General features: G+C 39.2%; 1 protein-coding gene across 4 annotated transcripts in view; it reads left to right on the top strand.

The window, feature by feature from the left end:
* secisbp2 (SECIS binding protein 2) overlaps window positions 1-20161 on the top strand; it is a 108731-nt gene that overhangs the window by 62700 nt on the left and 25870 nt on the right. For all 4 annotated transcript variants that reach the window (XM_069928679.1, XM_069928669.1, XM_069928690.1 and 1 more), the window contains exons 10-13: window positions 6749-6898; window positions 8365-8497; window positions 8670-8845; window positions 17628-17790. In XM_069928679.1, coding sequence (XP_069784780.1) covers window positions 6749-6898; window positions 8365-8497; window positions 8670-8845; window positions 17628-17790 — 622 coding nt within the window. The remainder of the gene's footprint in view (window positions 1-6748; window positions 6899-8364; window positions 8498-8669; window positions 8846-17627; window positions 17791-20161) is intronic.

The raw sequence follows: 20161 nt of genomic DNA, 5'->3' as shown, positions 1-20161 counted from the left end.
TGAGCTCCAGTCCAGCCCTTCTGGTTTGGGTATCATGGCTCGAGGGTGGGAAGGATGCTGATTTCTGCTCTCGTGTCTACTGGGAACCTGTGCCCAGAGTGTCTGTCCCAGACGTATAAGAGGCTATCATGGTGGCCAGCTGCAGTAGCCATCATCGACGGCTGGCTCTTTTGTTTCGCTGGAACGAGCATGGCAGTCGGCAATGGCAGGCCTCAGATCCCCAACTTTGATGGTAAAAGCATCAAGACTAAGAAATCTCTTTGTGTGGGTGTTGCAGGTTTTGCTGCTGGGATGCAGCGTGGCTGGAGTTTCGGCCATGAAGTAGCACTAATCCTGATGCTTGTTCCACCATTTTGTTTGGCATGCCACAGAACGTCCCTGCGAGTGGCCACCTTTAGTGGGTCAGAGAAGACCTCATTTGCTAAGAGGAGGAGGATGTCCTCCAACATCTGCTCAAAAGAGATCTGTTCGAAGATTAGACGCGACTTGTCACTCATCAGGGCTGACAGCTCGCGGTCAACCAGGCCGTCCATATGTAGCAACCGCATAGCCCGTTTCCGGCATGAGAGGCTGAATGTGCAGACCAACAGGGCCTTGAGGGCTTCATACCTGCCAGCTCCATGGGGTGCATTCAAGGAATTCCTCCTCCTCAGTATTTTTACTAATTTGGCTGGTCCAATCTATATGCAAATTAAAGTCTCCCATGATGACAGCTGTTCCTTTATTGCACGCTTTTCTAATTTCTCTTTTAATGCCTTCCCTCACCTCTACACTACTATTTGGAGGCCTATATACCACCCCCACTAACATTTTCCGCCCCTTGCTATTCCTCAGTTCTACCCATATAGATTCCGCATCTTCCGAGTTGATATCCTTTCTGTCAATCGTGTCGGTCCCTTCTCTCACCATCAATACTACCCCACCCCCTTTGCTTTCTTGCTGATCCCTCCTAAATATCGTATACCCCGGGATGTTAAGTTCCCAGGCTTGCCCACCCTGCAGCCATGTTTCTGTAATCCCAATCAAATCATATTTGTTTATCTCAATTTCCACACCTAATTCATCTACCTTGTTCCGAATGCTTCTTGCATTAAGATATAAAGCCTTCAGATTTGCTTTTTTCACCCTCCTTGCTCTTTCTGATTTTTTACTTTTGCTGCCTAACCTAACTTTTCCTGTTTTATTTTTCTGTCCTTTGCCCTATCATACAGGTTCCCACCCCCCTGGCAAATTAGTTTAAACTGCACCCGACGGCTGTACCAAACCTAGCTGCCAATATATTGACCCCTTTTGGGTTTAGGTGTAACCCATCCTTCTTGTAGAGGTCATGCCTTCCCCAAAAGAGATCCCAATGATCCAGGAAGCCAAAACCCTGTCCTTTACACCAGCCCCTCAGCCACACATTCATTTTTCTTAACCTTCCATTTTTGTCCTCAGTTGCACTTGGCACAGGTAGCAAACCAGAGATCACCACCCTGGCTGTCCTATTTCTTAGTTTCTGTCCTAGCTCTCTTTAATCCTTTTTCAGTACTTCCTCCTTCTTTTTATCTATGTCATTGGTACCCACATGTACCAAGACATCAGGCTGTTCGCCTTCCCCTTTTAGAATACCCTGGACCCGATGTGAGATATCCTGCACCCTTGCACCAGGGAGGCAGCACACCATGTGGGCATACCTATCTGGCTCACAGAATCTCCTGTCTGTATTTCTGGCAATGGAGTCCCCAATGACCACTGCATTCCTCTTTACCTTTTGGTCCACCATGCCAGGCTCAGTGCCAGCGACCTGGTCACTGCTGCCAGCCTCTGTCAGGTCATCTCCCTCAACAGCATCCAACAAAATTTATCTGATACTGAGAGGGATATTCACAGGTGTGCTCTCCATTTTCCTGGTATTTTTCTTCCCTCCCCTGACAGTTACCCACTTACCTGACACATCTGGTCTTGGGGTAACTATGTCCCTGAAAGTTGAATCTATCAACTCCTCACTCTCCCTTACCAGCTGTAGGTCCTCAAGTTGCAGCTCCAGTTCCCCAACTCGGTCCTTAAGGAACTGCATCTCAGTGCACCTGACGCAGATGTGGCTATTTGGGAGGGTGGGACTCACCTATGGTTCCCACATCTGACATCCAGTACAAAGCACTAACCCCATAGGCATGACTGAGCTAAAATAATGCCACTTACCTTTCTCCTCGCCTGCTTTTGCCTAAGCCTGTTGAGCCAAAGGCTGGAAGTCCCACTCCTTCAGTGCCCCACTCACTCAGTGTGCCGCTCCTCGCTGGCCGCTCCCTCCCCTTTTACTCCTTTTACCGGCCCCTTGACCAATTAACCTTGACCAATTAACCTTGACCAATTAACCCAGTTACTCTCTCCAAGCTCCTATTCCTCTCTGACTCACAGCTCAAACTCCAACTGCTGCCTCCTCAGACTCCCAGCCCGATTTGAGTAGGCCCAAGCCCCAGTAAGCCCTTGTATTTAACTGCTTACCTCGACGTCACTCTCTCCGAGCTTCTCCTCCTTCGACACCCAGCTCGAATTTACATATAGATTGAACTAACCAAATTAGTAAGTCCAGCTATTTATTCTACTCACCCTCTGATGCTGTCTCATGGCTCCTCCTCCTCTCACCCGACACCAGGCACTGACTCACTGTCTCCTCCGACCCCGAGTTTGACCTTTCTGAGCCCAAGCCCCGGTAAGTCCAGCTATTCATTATACTCACCCTCTGATGCTGTCTCTTGGCTCCTCCTCCTCTCACCCGACACAGGCACTGACTCACTGTCTCCTCCGACCCCGAGTTTGACCTTTCTGAGCCCAAGCCCCAGTAAGTCCAGCAATTTATTTTACTCACCCTCTGATGCTGTCTCTTGGCTCCTCCTCCTCTCGCCCGACACCAGGCACTGACTCACTGTCTCCTCCAACCCCGAGTCTGACCTTTCTGAGCCCAAGCCCCGGTAAGTCCAGCTATTTATTCCACTCACCCTCTGATGCTGTCTCTTGGCTCCTTCTCCTCTCACCCGACACCAGGCACTGACTCACTGTCTCCTCCGACCCCGAGTCTGACCTTTCTGAGCCCAAGCCCCGGTAAGTTCAGCAATTTATTTTACTCACCCTCTGATGCTGTCTCTTGGCTCCTCCTCCTCTCACCCGACACCAGACACTGACTCACTGTCTCCTCCGACCCCGAGTCTGACCTTTGTTCTTTGGTTCATAGTTCAATCTCACTTATCCTTCTTTCAAGTTCTCTAGTTGTAGACAATTCTTATATTGTGCACAGAATTTAACATGTTTAAAGTTCACCAGGCTTTGGTGCTCAAAAGGTAAATGTTTACCGCTCAAGAAGGTTCGCAGAGAGAGAGATTTGTTGTTCCAGGATTTCTACAACTGAGGTACCACCATTAGTCACCTCAAGGTCTCTTTCTTCAGGCTATCACAGAGTTCCTTTCTGTTCCCCTTATTCCAAGAGAAACATCAGACAGATAGCACTTCCAGCCATCCACTGCTCTGGAACTTTCTGCTTCCAACCAACTTTTCCTGGCTTGCACTGTTCAGTTGCTTTCAGTACACCCACTAGCTAAGAAGGCTTGTCTTCTCTCCCCCTCTCTCTCTCTCCCTCTCTCCAACTGAGACTGCCAGAAAGCCCATGTGACTCTCTCACTTGCAAAATCCCCACCTTCCTCAGCAAATAACAGGAGTTCTCCTTGGTCAAGCTGTTGTCTTACATAAACAAAACCCAGGAGTGACCTTTCTGTGTGCACACTGTTAAGTACTTTTTAACAGCCAGTTTGTCTCCTCCAAACAATGGTCATTCATTTCATAATGTCATTTCAATTAGCACCCACTTGTGAAATGTGCATAAAAGTCTCCTAAGATCCTGCAATGTTACTGAATATGAATTCTTCAGTATTTGAAATAAGATATGTTTTAAAATGTGTGTATGCATGTAACCCACTAATCTTACAAATTCTCCCAATATTTATACATTACAATTAATATAATTTCTAAATTAACTCCCCTTTTGCTACTTTCTGTCTCCTATATCATATTAGCACTAGTTGTGCACTCCAATCTCCACAGGCCTGGTCTACAGCAATGAAGTGAGGAAGCTAATAACAAGATAGAGGGCTTAACCAGTTGGCGAGAATTGGCACAAGCTTTAATGAACTCGGTGGGTCAGGCAACATCCATGAAAAGGAATAGTCAGTCAACATTTTGGATCAGGACCCTTGATCAATCAAAATGCATGTCTGCCAAAAATTCAACATTTTTTGAATAGTTCATAGTTAATAGTCCCATCAGCCAACCCATGAGCTTGCTGTTTAGGAAGATTTCCATTTAGAACACTGGAGTTTCTTACTGATTATTGAGTTAGCAGGACACCTCCTGAAGGATTGGTCCCAGCCTTTCCTCGCACTCTGGCTCAGTCAGAGACTCCAAGGTTAGGTTATGGGATGGAGTGGAGGGGGATGAATTTAATTAACATCTCTCTGATACTATGTTCAAAATACCTCTCTTTGTGTTCCTATTGTTTTGGGTGAATAATTAAATAAAATCTCAATCAAGGGTGCAGACCAGAAACGTTGACCTGACTACTTCTATCCATGGATATTGTCTGACCCGCTGAGTCCCTCCAGCTTCTCTTTGTTTACTTAAGTTTCTAGCATCTGCAGTTTTTGTGTTTCTCTGGCATAAGCTTTGCTGGATATAAAAGATGAGTGTCATTTAATAGTTTTTAAACATCTATGAGATTCAGAGTGAAGTAAATATTAAAAAATAAAATAAAGTTGTCTAAAACGAATAATAAGGAACATTAAACCTCGTGATCTTTAAATTGAATTTTTCATTGACATTCATAACTCCACAGTCCTCATTAAACCCAATAAGATTTAAGAAATCCAAGAGGCAGTACCCATTGAAAAATGCTGGAGAATCACAGTCTGATACTCCATTGATATCTGATTTTAGAATTATGAAAGAGATAAGAATGTATTCTGCAGACCAAAGATTATCTATACTGCTTTTGCCTTTATTTTATTACTGGCTAATTGTGCTCATTGCAAGGATGGAGCAAAAACACAGTTAATTCAGATGTATGAGTAAATTTAAATAGTATTAAGAAATATTCATGGATGAATATTCATTGAACTGAGAATAAGATAATTTCTTCTGGTAGCTTATAGAAGTAGAAAAGCTGAACTCGAATCCTTTTTCAAATAAATTATTAGAAGTTTGATCTCTTTTTGGGTGGCTATTTTTCAAAGGTTACTAAAGTTTCTATGTGTTTATTTTTCAAATATCTTCTAGTAAGAAGATATTTGAACAGTACGTAGTTAATGGTCTCATCAACCAACAACCCAAGAGCTTGCTGTTTAGGAATGTTTACCTCTGTTTCTAATTGGAACACTGGAATTTCTTACTTACTGTTGAGTAAGTAGCACTCCTCCTTAAAAAAGAATTGGACCCATCCTTTCCTTGGCTCTTGTTCATTCAGAATCTCCAAGGTTAGGAGGAAGAATTTAGTTACCATCTCTCTGAAACTGTATGTTCAAAATACCTTTCTGTTATTGTTGTTTTTGGGCAAATAATAAAAAGGCTAAAGCTGGCCCCTAATATTTTATATATTTTTTTAAGTATTTTTAGAAAAATTTCCAGCTCCCACTTTTCTTCCAGATGATTGACCCAACGATCTAATGACATTTCCTGGCTATTTTTGAGTGGAGAATGGTACAAATGTGAAGTCACTCCCCACCACAAAATTTGACAACATGCGTAAAGTTTTAATTTGCCCTGTTGGGGAATTACCAGCGGCAGCCAATATAGCCCAATACTAACATTAAAAAAACTAACATTAGTAAATACCACCATCATGTTCACAAAAAAAGAACAAATGGCCATCTTCTTTGATTTTATTTTTTCCTTAGAAATACAAGTCAACTTAAGTATTTGATTATAAACAATTATGAATATCTCTCAGTGGTTGATCTGTTTTGTACAGTGAAATATTAAGACAATCATTTGATCATTTTGATCTAATGTGTGAATTTCAATAGTAATATAATTTAAAACATTGATATCTGCATGAACAATTTTTTTTTCATTAAGCTTAGGATGCTTAGTTTTCTGCTGTGGAAGTATGGCTCAATTTTCTGGATCTAAGTGGCATTATGAGATATTCTATTCTTCATAGGAGTATAGTGGGTGTACTTTAGATTGCCCTTGCTGGTTGAGGGAGTTCATTATTGGTCATTGGATGTAGAATTTGTTATTGTCTCTCTATTGTCAACAACCTGTATTTGAGCAATTTTTTTGTTAAATGATGTTCAAAGTACACAACCCCCTCAATAACACTACTAAAGTAGTGAATTTGTATTCATTTTTGGCAAACATTTGCTAACTTTTATTCAACTGTAACAGAACAACACTTTTGATCATACAATTATGATTACATAGTGCTCTTCAATTTGGCTTGTAGTGAACCAAATTAGAATGCGCAAGGTCAACTTATTTTGTTAACGCTGTTACAGTTTTAAAGATAGAAAACATAAATTTTGACATAACACTTGTGTGTGATGCCAGCAAGCAATATGTAATCGAGTTATTTCATGTGTAATAATGCTCCTTGTTTTATTTTGGTTCCAGATACAATAGGAGGCAAGATGTCCACTTGATTCATTACCTAGTTTAATATTTTTCTTTCTTTTGCAGCCTTTCTCTGTCAACTGTTGCTTTATTTTATTTTTTTTTTCAGGTTTCAGTGGATGAAGAGCTAGGTTTACACGAGACCAGCTTGCACGATCCTGGTGATGGATCAATTTATCTGGACCAGAAGACAATTCAGATAATGAGGAAAGAATCAGTTCAAGAAAATAGGACCACCAGTCCTCTAAAGAACTCTATGGTTTGTTCAGAACTATGCATCTATTTCACTGCTATAACATTCTTGTGGAATTTGAAAACATCAAAGGAGATCACAGTCTTTTAACTTGTGGTTTTTAAGGAAATGCTGCCTTATTCAACCATTGAAGCACCCCATTCCTTTTGGCCATGTGGAATACTTTAAGAATTGTCCATTTTACTCTACATAATTTAAAGAGCTTGAAGAGATGCATTGAGATCCTGTTTTAGAAGTGAGAAAGGCATTTCCACTATCCAATGCAGTGAAGGGATTTGTTTTGAACTAGTTCTTTTGATGCTGGTAGTATAAATTGCATATCAGTAAAAATGTTAAGCTGTGTGTAAGTGCCTGCAATCTACAGTCATTATATTAGACTGCTATTCTATGAAGAAAATAAGATTGGACCCTAAGTAATCCTAATGAATGTGACCCATAAGGTACCCATGAGCTTCTAATTTATGTCATTCCCACAACCCACACCATGGACAATTTGGATTCTTCAGTTTTTAAAATATTTAAATATGTGGCTCGCTGTGGGAATACATTACTTACTGTGATTCAATTGTGCTTTTGATTGGCAAGGAATTTAGCATTAATCTAATCTGCATCTACCTTGCTCCTAATCTATAACCATATTACCTTCTTGTCAAATTCTTAATTAGAATTGCTCTGCCTTTTCCATAAACTAATTGATAACTGAGAAAGTTTCAAAATAAGAATTCATAATCGCTGCACGGTCCAATTCACATTTTCATTTGGCAAATGGTGTTCTCCTTTGTGATTTGGAAATTTAACATGCAACTCCAAAACTTGCTATGTAAGACCTTTTATAAAATGAAGGGTGCATCAAAATATGACTATTGTTCTGTAGTAAACAATTAAGACTTTTTGGATCCTTCTATTCAAGTTTGTATAGTTTTGAATTGAATAAATTCAATGTGATATCACTTTCAAATATTGATTAAAGAGACCCAAAGGACTGCAGATTTTGGGATCTGGAGCGAAATACAAGCTGCTGGAATAACTCAGCGAATCAGGCAGCATCTGTATAGGGATAATGGCCGATATTTCAGATTGAGACCCTTTATCTGGACTGGCATCGACTGTCCATTTTCTTCCATAGATTTCCCTGCCCCAGAGAGTTCCTTCAGTGACTTATTTTTTGCTCCAGATTCTAGCATCTGCAATCTCTGACGTCCTCATTGGTTATAAACATTTTTTTGAAAAGTTGCGGTTTTAACTATTGTTTTGTTTAACTTTTGCTTTCAACAATTTTTCACCAGTCTTGGTCTAGATCTAGATCCAGATAGTGTGAAGTAGGGACACAAGTACTGATTATTAATACACATATAAATTACTGGGGTAATTGTGATTCCTCCATATACACAGAATGACACTGAAATTATTAGCAATAATAGATTCACTTACACAGCAAATAATTCCAATGATCATGACTTGTTTTTGTATAGGAAGTTCCAAAGAAAAGTGGTAAAAAGAGTAAGATACCCATGCAACTAGATTTTGGTAACATGCTGACTGTCCTAGAGCAGAAACAGCAAGAGAAGTCATCCAAACATACCCCTAAGCCAATAGTATTTGCAGGCAAGTGTTGAAATTATTCTGTTTTATCTCTCCTTTGATCCTGTTGTATATTTTGAGGCAGAGATTAATGAATTTATGGGGATTTTATGCATTATTTTTTCAAACATTCATTGATTCGTCGTCAATACATTATTATTTGTTTTGTTTTCCTGTCCGTAATCATTCATTGTAGTTGGAGGAGCACTTCCACTGGTTCCCAAAGAACCTACCAGTACATCAAAAAGATTACCTCAAAGCTCAAGACAGGAAAAGGTTCCTCACAATCCCTTGGACTCAAGTGCGCTTTTGATAAAACGAGGAAAACAGAGAGAAGTCCCAAAGGCTAAAAAACCAACATCTCTGAAAAAGGTTAGTTGGATGAAAAGTTGTTTTCCTTAGATAACATAAGCTAGCACACTACACAAATGGCTGTCCAATTTAAACTATATTCTTTCTTTTTAAAAAGCAAATAAATACTTTAAGGAACAATCCAACTTGTATGTTTCCAAATGTGACATTTTAATCCAAGCCCTTTGTCATTAAAAATGTTAAATTAGAAAGTCTGTTGATGTAGGGGTTGAGTGCAAAAAAAAAATGCGTGCAAGATCATCAACCTGACTTTCACTCCACATAAAAAGTATGCCTTTGATTGCAAAACTAATTATAATTCTGGTAGAACGTGACATTTGGCAGTAGTCCTGCAATAAATTAACATTAAATGGAAGTAGGTTTAAAAAAAAGTTCTATTAGAAGTGTGTGTGCCACAGTTTAATTTTGGTCTTAACAGGAAATTGGATACATTTTCCTAAATCCATTTGACTTTGCCAGAGGAGCCAACAAATATTTGTTAATAGATTAAGGTGAGAGGAAGGAATCTTAAAGGGGACCTGAAGGGCTTATTGTAACATTAAACCTTGTACAGGGAAAAGAGTTCTATTGCAATCTAGCCAGTCAACTCTAACATTCATTTAACCATACAAAGTGAAAGCAAGGGTACATTTACAGATCATAGTGTTACAGTGAAAAGATCAATTATAAAGTTGTTGATACTCAAGAACTCAGATACAAATACAGTAAAACCCTGGTATCTGGACTTCAGGCAACTGGCAAAAACAAATCGAGAAAAATAAATAAGAATAAAATAATTGGTTAAAAAAATATGCAAGTTAAGTAAATGTTCTCTGAAGTAGCACATAAACCTTTCGTGAAGATGGGAGCAAATATTTAGCCAGTGGAGTGTCTTAGTTGTGCTTTGCTCTTGATAGCGGTTTGAATAAAGTTGTGTTTGAATAAAATGGCGTTGTCCAGGATGAATGGCTGCTCGCCGTTGGGGTGATTACTTATCCCTGCTTAGTAAGAGTTGCCCATTTAGAGCCTTTATATGTAAACTTGGGGGGAGGGGGGGGAAATTAATTTTCTATAATGCTATTGACTGTCTTTCGGCGGCACTGGAGGGGGAGGAAGCTGCAGGTGCAGTGACAATTAAATGTTTTTAAAGAATGTGACTGAAAATAAAGTAAAATGCTTTAAGGTTTATATATTCATGCAAGTGAAATTTGTTCAGTGTAAGTACAGTGTAGTATTTTTGTCTTTTAAATTGTTTATTTTTAATACAAGTGTATTAGGCATTGTAAGAGTAAGCTTCAATCAACCAGAAAATTCACTTAACCTGCATCTATTAATCCCCATAGATGCCAGCTATTAGGGGTTTTACTGTACTATGTTTAAGAGACATGCCAACTGACATTTAAATAGGCAAAACTTAGAAGGATATGGACCTAATGTGGGCATGGAATTAGTGTAGCTGAGCAAAAAGGTCAGCCTGGATATGCTTAGTCGAAGAGCCTGAATCCATGTGGGTAGACAGGTTTTGGAAGGATATAAGTATTTTATTGGGACAAGTTTTGAAGATGAACATTTTGAAGGATCCTAGAGTATTTTTATTGAGATATTTCCAAACTGAAGTTAGATATTTATCAAAAGAAGTTTTTAAGTGTAGCAATAGCAAAGAAATTTATAGCTGTTACAAGGAAATCTGGTGATATTGTAGGGTTGAATGGAATTATTACATTTTATATCATTAGAGAGAATAACATATAATTCACAAAATCAGCCAGAAAAATTTGATAAAATTTGGAAACCCTACATGGATTTTATTGCTAGTGTTACGAACCCAGATAACCCATAAACCCAGCAGCAATAGATATTCACCAAGACAAATGGTTACTTAAACAAAAGTTGTTTTTAATTATATTTAAACATGAAAATAGAATTGCACTTTAACTTATGACTTAACTAACATAACTCAACCCCTTTTAATTCTACGTGTATGTCATGTGTGTGTAAGTTCAGAAAAGTTCTTTGGTTCATAGTTCAATCTTACTTCTCATTCCTCCAAGTTCACTGGTTGCAGGCAATTCATATACTGTGCACAGAATTTAAGATTTAGAAAGTTCACCAGGCTTTGGTGCTTGAAAGGTAAATGGTTACCACTCAGGAAGGTTCTTGTCAGTTTACAGAGAGAGATTTGTTGTTCCTTTTTAATCAGCCACTTCAGTGTCTTTGCTGATGAAAATTGCCCCCTCAGGGTTCTCCAGATGATAACCTCTTTCTTTCAGGTCACCACAGAGTTCCTTTTTGTTTCTCTTACTCCAAGTGAAACATTAGACAGTCAGTCCTCTCCTCTTGCATGAACCACAAGGGGTTTGACCAGGCTGAACTAAGAACTCACAACTGTCTCCCCACAAGCTTGCCATCTCTCTCTCTTCATTAGTGAAGTCTCTTGGGCACTCTCCAAAGCTCTTGCAAAGGCTGTGGGGCCAATATGTTTAGCATTAGCAGAGCTCCAATATTTCAAATAAGATCTGTTTTAGAGCGTTTGTATGTAACCAACTCTAACAAACCTTTCCAAATTTATCTCCCAAAAACATATCCATATACTCTGTCACACTAACGACTTTACCTGCTGCATCCACCATGCCCCCATCCAACCCACCCTAATTAGTTATGATTTAAGACTGTTATGTAAATTGAAATTAATTGAAGGGAAGGGGTGGGTGGGGGGGGGGAAGAAAATATATAAAAATTGTATCATTTTTGTGTCGTAATTTTATCTTTTTTATGTTATGGATAAATACTGTGTATGCTTTGATGCAAATGGAAAATAAATTTAAAAATTAAAAAGGGTACATTACTGAAATCTGATTATTGGTTATAATTTTAGCTTGTAGTTTCTGGTAAAATGTTTTTTTTATCTAGTTTATAAATATTCTGTCTATTGCAAAATTTTCCAATGTTTTAAATAGAAAGGGCCATTCCAAACAGTCGAATGGTCTACATCTGGACAGGGCCAGGATCGATGTCCTAGGGAGATTGTTTGCTAGAGTGTTGGGGAAGGTTTAAAATAATGCAGCAGGGGGATGGGAACCTACAAAGAAAGAATGAGGAAGGTGGTACAGGGACCATAGATACAGTTAGGAAAGAGAAAAAGAAAAATAAAGGGCAGAAATGTCAAAAGCAAAGGATGCAGAGGTCACTAGATACTAAAAGGACAATGAGCATAAGGGCACTTTATCTGAATGCCCATAGTATTAGAAACAAGGTTAGTGAACTTGAGGCTCAAATTAGTACTCAGATATACGAGTTAGTGGCCATCACAGAAACATGGTTGCAAGATGGGCATGTTTGGGAATTAAACTTTCTAGGTTATCAGGTAGTACAAAAAGATAGACAGGATGATAAAGGTGGTAGGGTGGTGCTCTTAATCAAGGATGAGATCAGGGCAATGGTGATAAGATCTAAGGAACAGAATGTTGAATCCATCTGGGTAGAGATTAAGAATGGTAAAAGGAAAAGAAAATCACTGGTGGGAGTTGTCTAGTGCCCACAGTGGCACAGGCAATTAACCGAGAGATAGCTGAGGCATGTAAGAATGGAACGGCAGTTGTCATGTGGGACTTTAACTTCCACGTAGATTGGAAAACTCAAGTTGGTCGAGGGAGTCTGAAGAATGACTTCATATAATGCATTTGTGATAGCTTTCTTGAGCAGCATGTTAAGGAACCAATAAGGGAGAATGCTATTTTAGATCTAGTATTGTGCGATGAGATAGGTAAAATTAACAATCTAGTAGTTGGGGACCCTCTTGGAAAAAGTATCATAGTATGAGTGAATTTCTCATACAGATAGAGAGTGCAATAGTTAGATCTGAAACTAGTGTATTATGCTTGAACAGGGGAGACTACAACAGGATGAGGGAGGAATTGGTCAGCGTGGGCTGGGAGCACAGGCTAGTTTGCAGAACAGTTGAAGAACAGTGGTAAACTTTCAAAGAGATCTTTCACAATGCTCATCAAAAATATATTCCTGTTAAAAATAAGGACGATAAGAGAAGGAAGAGTCAACCTTGGATAGCTAAGGAAATAAAGGAAAGTATAAAATTAAAAGCTCTTGTGTACAAAGTAGCCAAGAGAAGTGTGAAACTGAAGGATGTGGAAAACAAAGGTCAACTAAATGGGAAATAAGGAAAGGGAAGAAGAAGGATTATGAAGGTAAATTAGCACAAAATATTAAAACCGATAGCAAAAAATGTTATAAATATATAAAACAAAAGAGGGTGACTAGAGTCAACATAGGTCCTTTGGAAGATGAGAAAGGGAGTTTGATATTGAGTAATGAGGAAATGACTGAGACATTGAACAAATGTTTTGTGTCAGTTTTCACAGTGAAAGACACGTCCAGCATGCCAAAGAGTGGTGATAGGGATACGTAGGGAGGTGAAGACCTTGATAAAATAATTGTTACAAAAGAGATAGTGATGAGCAAACTAATGGGACTGAAAGCGGACAAATCCCCTGGTCCTAATGGGATGCGTCCCAGGGTACTGAAGGAAATGGCAGGAGTTATAGACAAATATGTTGGTATCATTTACTAAAATTCTCTGGATTCTGGGCAGGTCCTGGCAGATTGGAAGACTGCAGATAACATGCTACTTTTTAAAAAGGGATGTAGGCAGAAGACTGGTAACTATCGGCCAGTTAGTTTTACGTCTGTAATCGAGAAAATGCTTGAAACTGTCATTCAAGATACAGCATGGATTCAGAAAGGGCAGGTCTTGTTTGACAAACATTCTGGAGTTCTTTGAGGATATAATGGGTGCAGTAGATAGAGGGGAACAAGTTGATGTTGTATATTTGGATTTCTAGAAGGCATTTGATGAGATACCACACAAGAGACTTACCAATAAGATACAGATGAATGGAGTTGGGGGGAGTATATTGGCATGGATTAGTTAACTGACAGAAGGCAGAGAGCCAGAGAGTGGTAAGTGGGGTGCCACAGGGGTCGGTGCTGGGGCTGCAGCTGTTCACCATTTATGTTGATGATTTGGAAGAGTGGACAGTGTCGTGTAGTCAAGTTTGTGGGTGGTACTAAATTGAGCGGAAAAGCAAATTGCACAGAGGATATGGAGAGGCTGCAGAAGGATATAGTTAAGTTAGGTGAGTGAGCAAAGGTCCGGCAGATGGAGTACAATAATAGTAAATGCGAGGTCATCCACTTTGGTAGGAAACATAGAAGAGCAGATTATTGTATAAATGGTGAAAAACTGCAGTATGCTGTTGTGCAAAGGGATTTGGGAGTGCTTGTGCATGAATCACAAAATGTTAGGTTGTAGGTACAACAGGATATTAAGAAAGCAAAAGGAATGTTGGCCTTCATCGCTAGAGGAATTGAATTCAAGAGCATGGAGGTAATGCTGCAACTGTACTAGGTACTGGTGAGGCTGAACCTGGAGTACTGTGCAATTCTGGTCTCCATACTTGTGGAAGGACATACTGGCCTTGGAGGCAGTCCAGAGGAGGTTCACCAGGTTGATCCCAGAGATGAGAGGGTTGACCTATGAGGAGAGACTAAATTGTCTGGGATTATACTCACTTGAATTCAGAAGAATGAGAGGAGATCTTGTAGAAACATAAAATTATGAAAAGGATAGATAAGAGAGGCAGGAAAATTGTTTTCACTGGCAGGTGAGACCAGAACTAGAGGACGCAGCCTCAAGATTCAGGAAAGTATATTTGAAACAGAGATGAGGAAAAACTGTTTTTCCCAGATAGTAGTGAATCTGTGGAATTCTCTGCCCAAGGAAGCAGTTGAGGCTACTTCATTAAACATATTTAAGGTTCAGTTAGATAGATTTTTACATAACAATGGAATTAAGGGATATGGGGAAAAGGCAGGTAGGTGGAGTTGAGTAAATGATCAGATCAGCCATCATCTTATTGAATGGCAGAGCAGGCTCAATGGGCCGGATGGCTTACACCTGCTCCTATTTCTTATGTTTCTATGTTGGGAGACTGCAATACTTAGATTCCGTTTGAATTTTGCCATGCGTATTAAATAATCTTACTAGATTATTTGAGGAATGTCTTCCTTTAACAAATCCTGCTTGATCAGTATGTATCAATTTCGGTAAATATTGTCCTAACCAATTAGCCAACGCTTTTGCTAATATCTTGTATTTAGTGTTTAACAGGGATATTGGTCTATATGACAAAGTTTTTAATGGGACCCTTTTTTGGTAACACTGTAATAATCGTGGTTGAGAATGATTCTGGGAGGATCTGCGTTTCTACTGCTTGGTCCAGAACATCCATTAATAGTTCTTTAAATTGTCTGTAAAACTCAGGTGGGAATTCATCCTCCCCCGGTGATTTATTAGCCTGTAGGCTACCCAGGGCCTTTTCAAATTTTTCCCTTGTAAAGGGAGTGTCTAGTTCTATCCTTTCTCTCTCTTCTAGTTTTGGAAGTTCAACATTTGACAAAAATTCTTCCATTTCATTCTTGTCTTGTAGTAGTTCTGATTTGTATAATTTTGAGTAATATTGTCTAAAATTGTCATTGATTTCCTTTTGTTTATATACTAGAGTGTCTGTCTTTGTTTGTATGCCATTTATTATTCTTCATGACTCCACTGCTTTAATCTGCCAAAGTAAAGCATTATGTGCTTGTTCATCTAACTCATAGTATTGTATAGTTTTTAATACCCTGTATAGCTTTTTCTATTCTATATGTATATTATATTTTAGCTTTTTATTCTCCAGTAACCTATATTCTTCTTGTAGTCTGTTCTTTGATTTTTTTCCCTAATTCAAAAATATCTTTCTCCAAACAATTTACTTCTGCCATATATTATCTCATAAGAATCTTCGTATAGGATATAATTTGTCTCCTCAAATATGCTTTGAGCGTGTTCCATGTCAAAAAAAACTATTGTTAGTGGACTGCTGATTTGTTTCAGAAAATATTTCTACCTGTCTCTTTATAAATTCACAGAAGTACATTCTTTTAAGTAGCGTGATATTAATATGTCATCTCTATACATTTTCTTGCTTTTCCATTATTGCAGTAGTTAATGTTAGTGGTGAGTAGTCTGATAGAAGCCTCGCTAGGTATCCTGTTTTTGTCACTCTACTTTTTAACTGGGCAGACATTAAAAATAAGTCAATTCTTGTACGTGAATTGTGCACCCTTGAGTAAAAGGAGTAGTCTCTCTCTGTGGGATTTAATTGCCTCCCGATATCAATAAGATTTAGATCCTTCATATATAAACATGTGGTTTTTGCTGCTTTCACCCTCATTACTGTTCTTGCAGATTTATCTTGTATTGGATCCAAGGAAAAATTAAAATCTCCTCCAACCAATATATTTTGTCTTCCCTCTGCTGTTTTTAAGAAGATATCCTTCTAAAGACTTCATTGTCAGAATTTTAGTGCATAAATATTCATAAATGTCCATGCTGCTCCATAAATTTTTACAATGTGCCATTACATACCTTCTAACTTGATCAATCAAAATGTTTTCTATTAATATTGGTGTATTTTTATTAATTAGAATTGCTACCCCTCTTGCCTTTGAACTAAAGGAAGATGATATTATTTGTCCTACCCATCCTTTTTTTTAAAATTTATCATGTTCCAATTTGGTAAGATGTGTTTCCTTCAAAATGATTATATCTGCTTTTAATTTCTTTAGGTATGCCAAGACCCTTTTCCTCTTCACCAACCCGTTTATCCTGTTAATATTAAGGCTAATAAACTTCAGTGTTTTATCCTTACCATTTTTCAAACAAATATTGTATAACAATAAAATCTTTCCATTTTTTTTTAAAAATACTGTAATGTTTCCCTTTCAAAAGTAATTTCCCTTTTCATTTCACTTGTAAGGAACATTTCCCTTTTAAGAAACACACACATATCCCTGGCTCTGCCAGCGACATTAACAATAGAACCCGGAAGCCCGCAAGAAAAGCCCACGGAACCTTCCGAAGAAGAAGACCCCTCCTTTTAGCGCCATTTTTTAAAACCACTCCTCGCAACGCTATTTTCCCCCTTAAATTGGAGTTCCCAGTCTGCTACTTTCTTCACCTTTTTCCTTTCTTTCCAGAGCTCTCCATGTAAATTACAATGATTTTTCTTTAGCAGCAAAAACAAGATGGTTCAGTACGACTAAATATAAATTTTTAAAAAATGCATTTTTTAGTTAGTCCCATTTTAAAATGGTCTTTTCAGTCTTCTCATCTGGCGACTTTAATCTTATGCTTCTTTGTTCTTGAAAATTCGTTGATTACCTTAGACGTTCATCCTCAATGTCACTGGGTAAGTCATTGAATATTTAAAGATTTTAGATCACAGTTGTCTCTTCATCTTTGTTTGACAAAGGCAGGACTAAAGTCCTGAAAAAAAACATTATTTTTGCATTGTCCACCACATTGTTATTTTTTGAAATGTTGCTCTCAAGATCCCATCCCTCGCCCGGTAACTTAAAAAGTCTTACCACGACTGGTTGTGGTTCTTGTGGGTCTGAGGGTCCGGTGAGCTCTTTCAGTTTGCAACTTTTTAATACTTTTTATGGAGAGCTTTTTCAAAACATGTCTGCTCAGATCCTCAGCATGCCCATTCCCCAGATGACAATAATCTTGTGCATGATTTGGTTGCAAGTCCTTTTCAGGCTCTGCACATCTCAGTAAAGGGTTAATTTACCACTAGTCCAACAACCCAATCCTCTGTATAACTTTGTATTTCCCATTAAATGCAATTTTCATCTGAGACTGTGCTTTGCTAGTGTATAAAAATATGTACTTTTGTTCTCTTAGATTATATTGAAGGAAAGAGAAGAAAGAAAACAGCAGCGACTACTGGAGGAAAAAGGATTGATCCCATCAAGCTGCAATATAATATCTGCTCCAGAGAGTCAGACACTCACCTTGGATCAGAATGTAATTGTGAACACAAACAAAGAAATGGCTGAATTAAATGGTAAGTACTTTTTTTAAAAAAATCCTTGAATAAATGTAGAAAATGGTAGAAGAATTCAGCAAGTCAAACATCATCTGTGGAAACAGAATTAACATTTCAGGTGATGATCTTTCAACAAGAATGATCTGATACATTATCTCTACTACTCTCTCTCTACTGAGACTGCCTGGCTAGATAAGGGTCTCCAGTTTTTTCTGTATGTTCCACCATTTTTGGTTTAGTGTATGTACCTAATGTCTAGTTAAAAGTGACCTGTGAGGCAATAAACAGCGATTCTCAACAGGAGTCACAGCACATTTAAGGTGGGGGGGGGGTCATGAACTGAAATCATATTTTTTTACGTACTGGTAGATATTAGGAGAGAAGTATAGAAGAAACCAACTAAATTCAACCACTTTGCAGGGAAAGGGGTCCATAAAACCTGAGCAGAGTCCTAAAGGGGCCATAGCCAAAAAATATTCAATTGAGAATGGCTGCTATAGTCTTTCACAGTGGCCAACGGTTGTACTGTATCTGCTCCAGTTGTGATTTTATTTTTGTTCATTGATTAATACCAATATTCAGGTCAAACAAGGCTAAAAGATGGCAAATAAAATATCAAGATGGTGGAGAATAGAATTGCTGAATGGTTTAGAAGACAAGTGAAATAAGAGGATGATTATCTGAGGAGAATGAAGAAGGTGTGAAATGTAGATTGTCAAATGCTGAATAGAGCTTCACTGAAGTTGCAGCCTAGATTTTGCACTCCAGCTCAAACAAACCAGCGACAAACAATCTGCTTGGATCGCGATATAAAATTATTACTTCCAATTCACCCAATTTCATGCCAGAAATAGCTGTTTTTGGTTTAAATTCTACTATTTCACCTTATGTTTTGTGTCATGATGCTTCCCTTGATTTTCTCTGCTTTTCTTTTCATGATTTGATTCTCCACATATCTCCTGTTGTAAGTAATTCTGCATGAATAATATCCTTCATATTTCTGCATCCTCACTCTAATTTTTTTCATGCTTCCATCTACCACCATGCAATGAAAATGTACCTCTCCTTGCAAATCTTTCCTATCCGTCTTATATATTCATGTCACAATTCTATTTTTAGCTGTATTGGTACAATATGTCACACATTTCTTTGGTCCCTTTAAAATTTGCAATTTGTTTATGCACTTATTCACCTGACTATTGTTTAGAAATTACCATACATTTTGGCATAAAAGATGACCTTCAGATAAGACCGGTCCCCAATTTCAGCCTGAATTTCATGGTTTTATCATATATTGGGTGAATAAGACAACCCCCTCCCCCCAAAAAATACGTGTGTTGACTGAGTTGTTGGGCGTGGCCGAAAGGTGGGTGTTATCATGGAGCCTCCAGCAAAACGAAGAAAGTAGGAAGCCAGTTTTAAGTTAAAAGGCATTAAGTTAAAAGGAATCGACCATCTGAGCTGCTGCGAGGACATTTGACGTAACTGAGAAGATGGTAAAAGAGTGGAAAAAGAATGAAGATGCTTTAAGAAAAATAGCAAAAATTTCATGTTCAAACCATGAGATAAAATGGAAGTAGATACTGTAATAAAATCTTTCAAAAAATGTGGTATTGTGGTGGCGCACATACTCGTGGCGAACCGGCCCCGCTCGTACCGCCGCGTGGCGAGGCAGCCACGAGAAGATGGCGCCATCGGGGGACCTCCTTGCCTAGTGGCTTCAACCCAACGCGCGCCCAGGGCAGCCATTATGACATCACCGCCCACGTGGGGGCAGAGCTCACGCTGCCCTTAAAGGGACGTGCACGGGATTTGAATAAAACAGTCGCTAAGAATCCCCAACGTGGTGGCTGTGAGTTTCTTGCTTAGTAGCTGCTGCTACATTGGTGACCCCGACAAGCCAGACGTTTTTCTGGTCTCCCAAAATGGATCCCGTGGAGATTAACGCTGTCGCCGTAAAATTGCCCCCCTTCTGGACCCATCGCAGACGAAGGCGCAGTTTTGCCTCAGGAACATCTCTGCAGACGCCACGATGTTTTACCACATCGTGAGCGTACTGGACGAGGATACTGCAGCTAGGGTTGACGACCTCATTCACAACCCGCCCTCAAAAATCTCCTTCTGGGCACATTTGGCCTCTCCCCACCACAGCGCGCCTCCAGACTCCTGCACCTAAACGGGCTAGGAGATAGGACGCTGTTGGTCCTGATGGACGAGATGCTGGCACTGGTGGAGGACCACAATCCCTGCTTCTTGTTCCACTAGATCTTCTTGGAGCAGATGCCCGAAGACATTCAGCTTCTGCTGGCAGACGAGGATTTCACAGACCCACGGCGAGTCGCGGCCTGAGCAGACACCCTCTGGTGAACCAAAAGGGAAATTGAGACCG

This window comes from Narcine bancroftii, chromosome 1 (genome assembly GCF_036971445.1).
Source record: "Narcine bancroftii isolate sNarBan1 chromosome 1, sNarBan1.hap1, whole genome shotgun sequence".
Lineage (NCBI taxonomy): Eukaryota > Metazoa > Chordata > Chondrichthyes > Torpediniformes > Narcinidae > Narcine > Narcine bancroftii.
The sequence above is the reverse complement of the archived record's forward strand: the minus strand, read 5'-3'. Positions and strand labels throughout refer to the sequence as shown.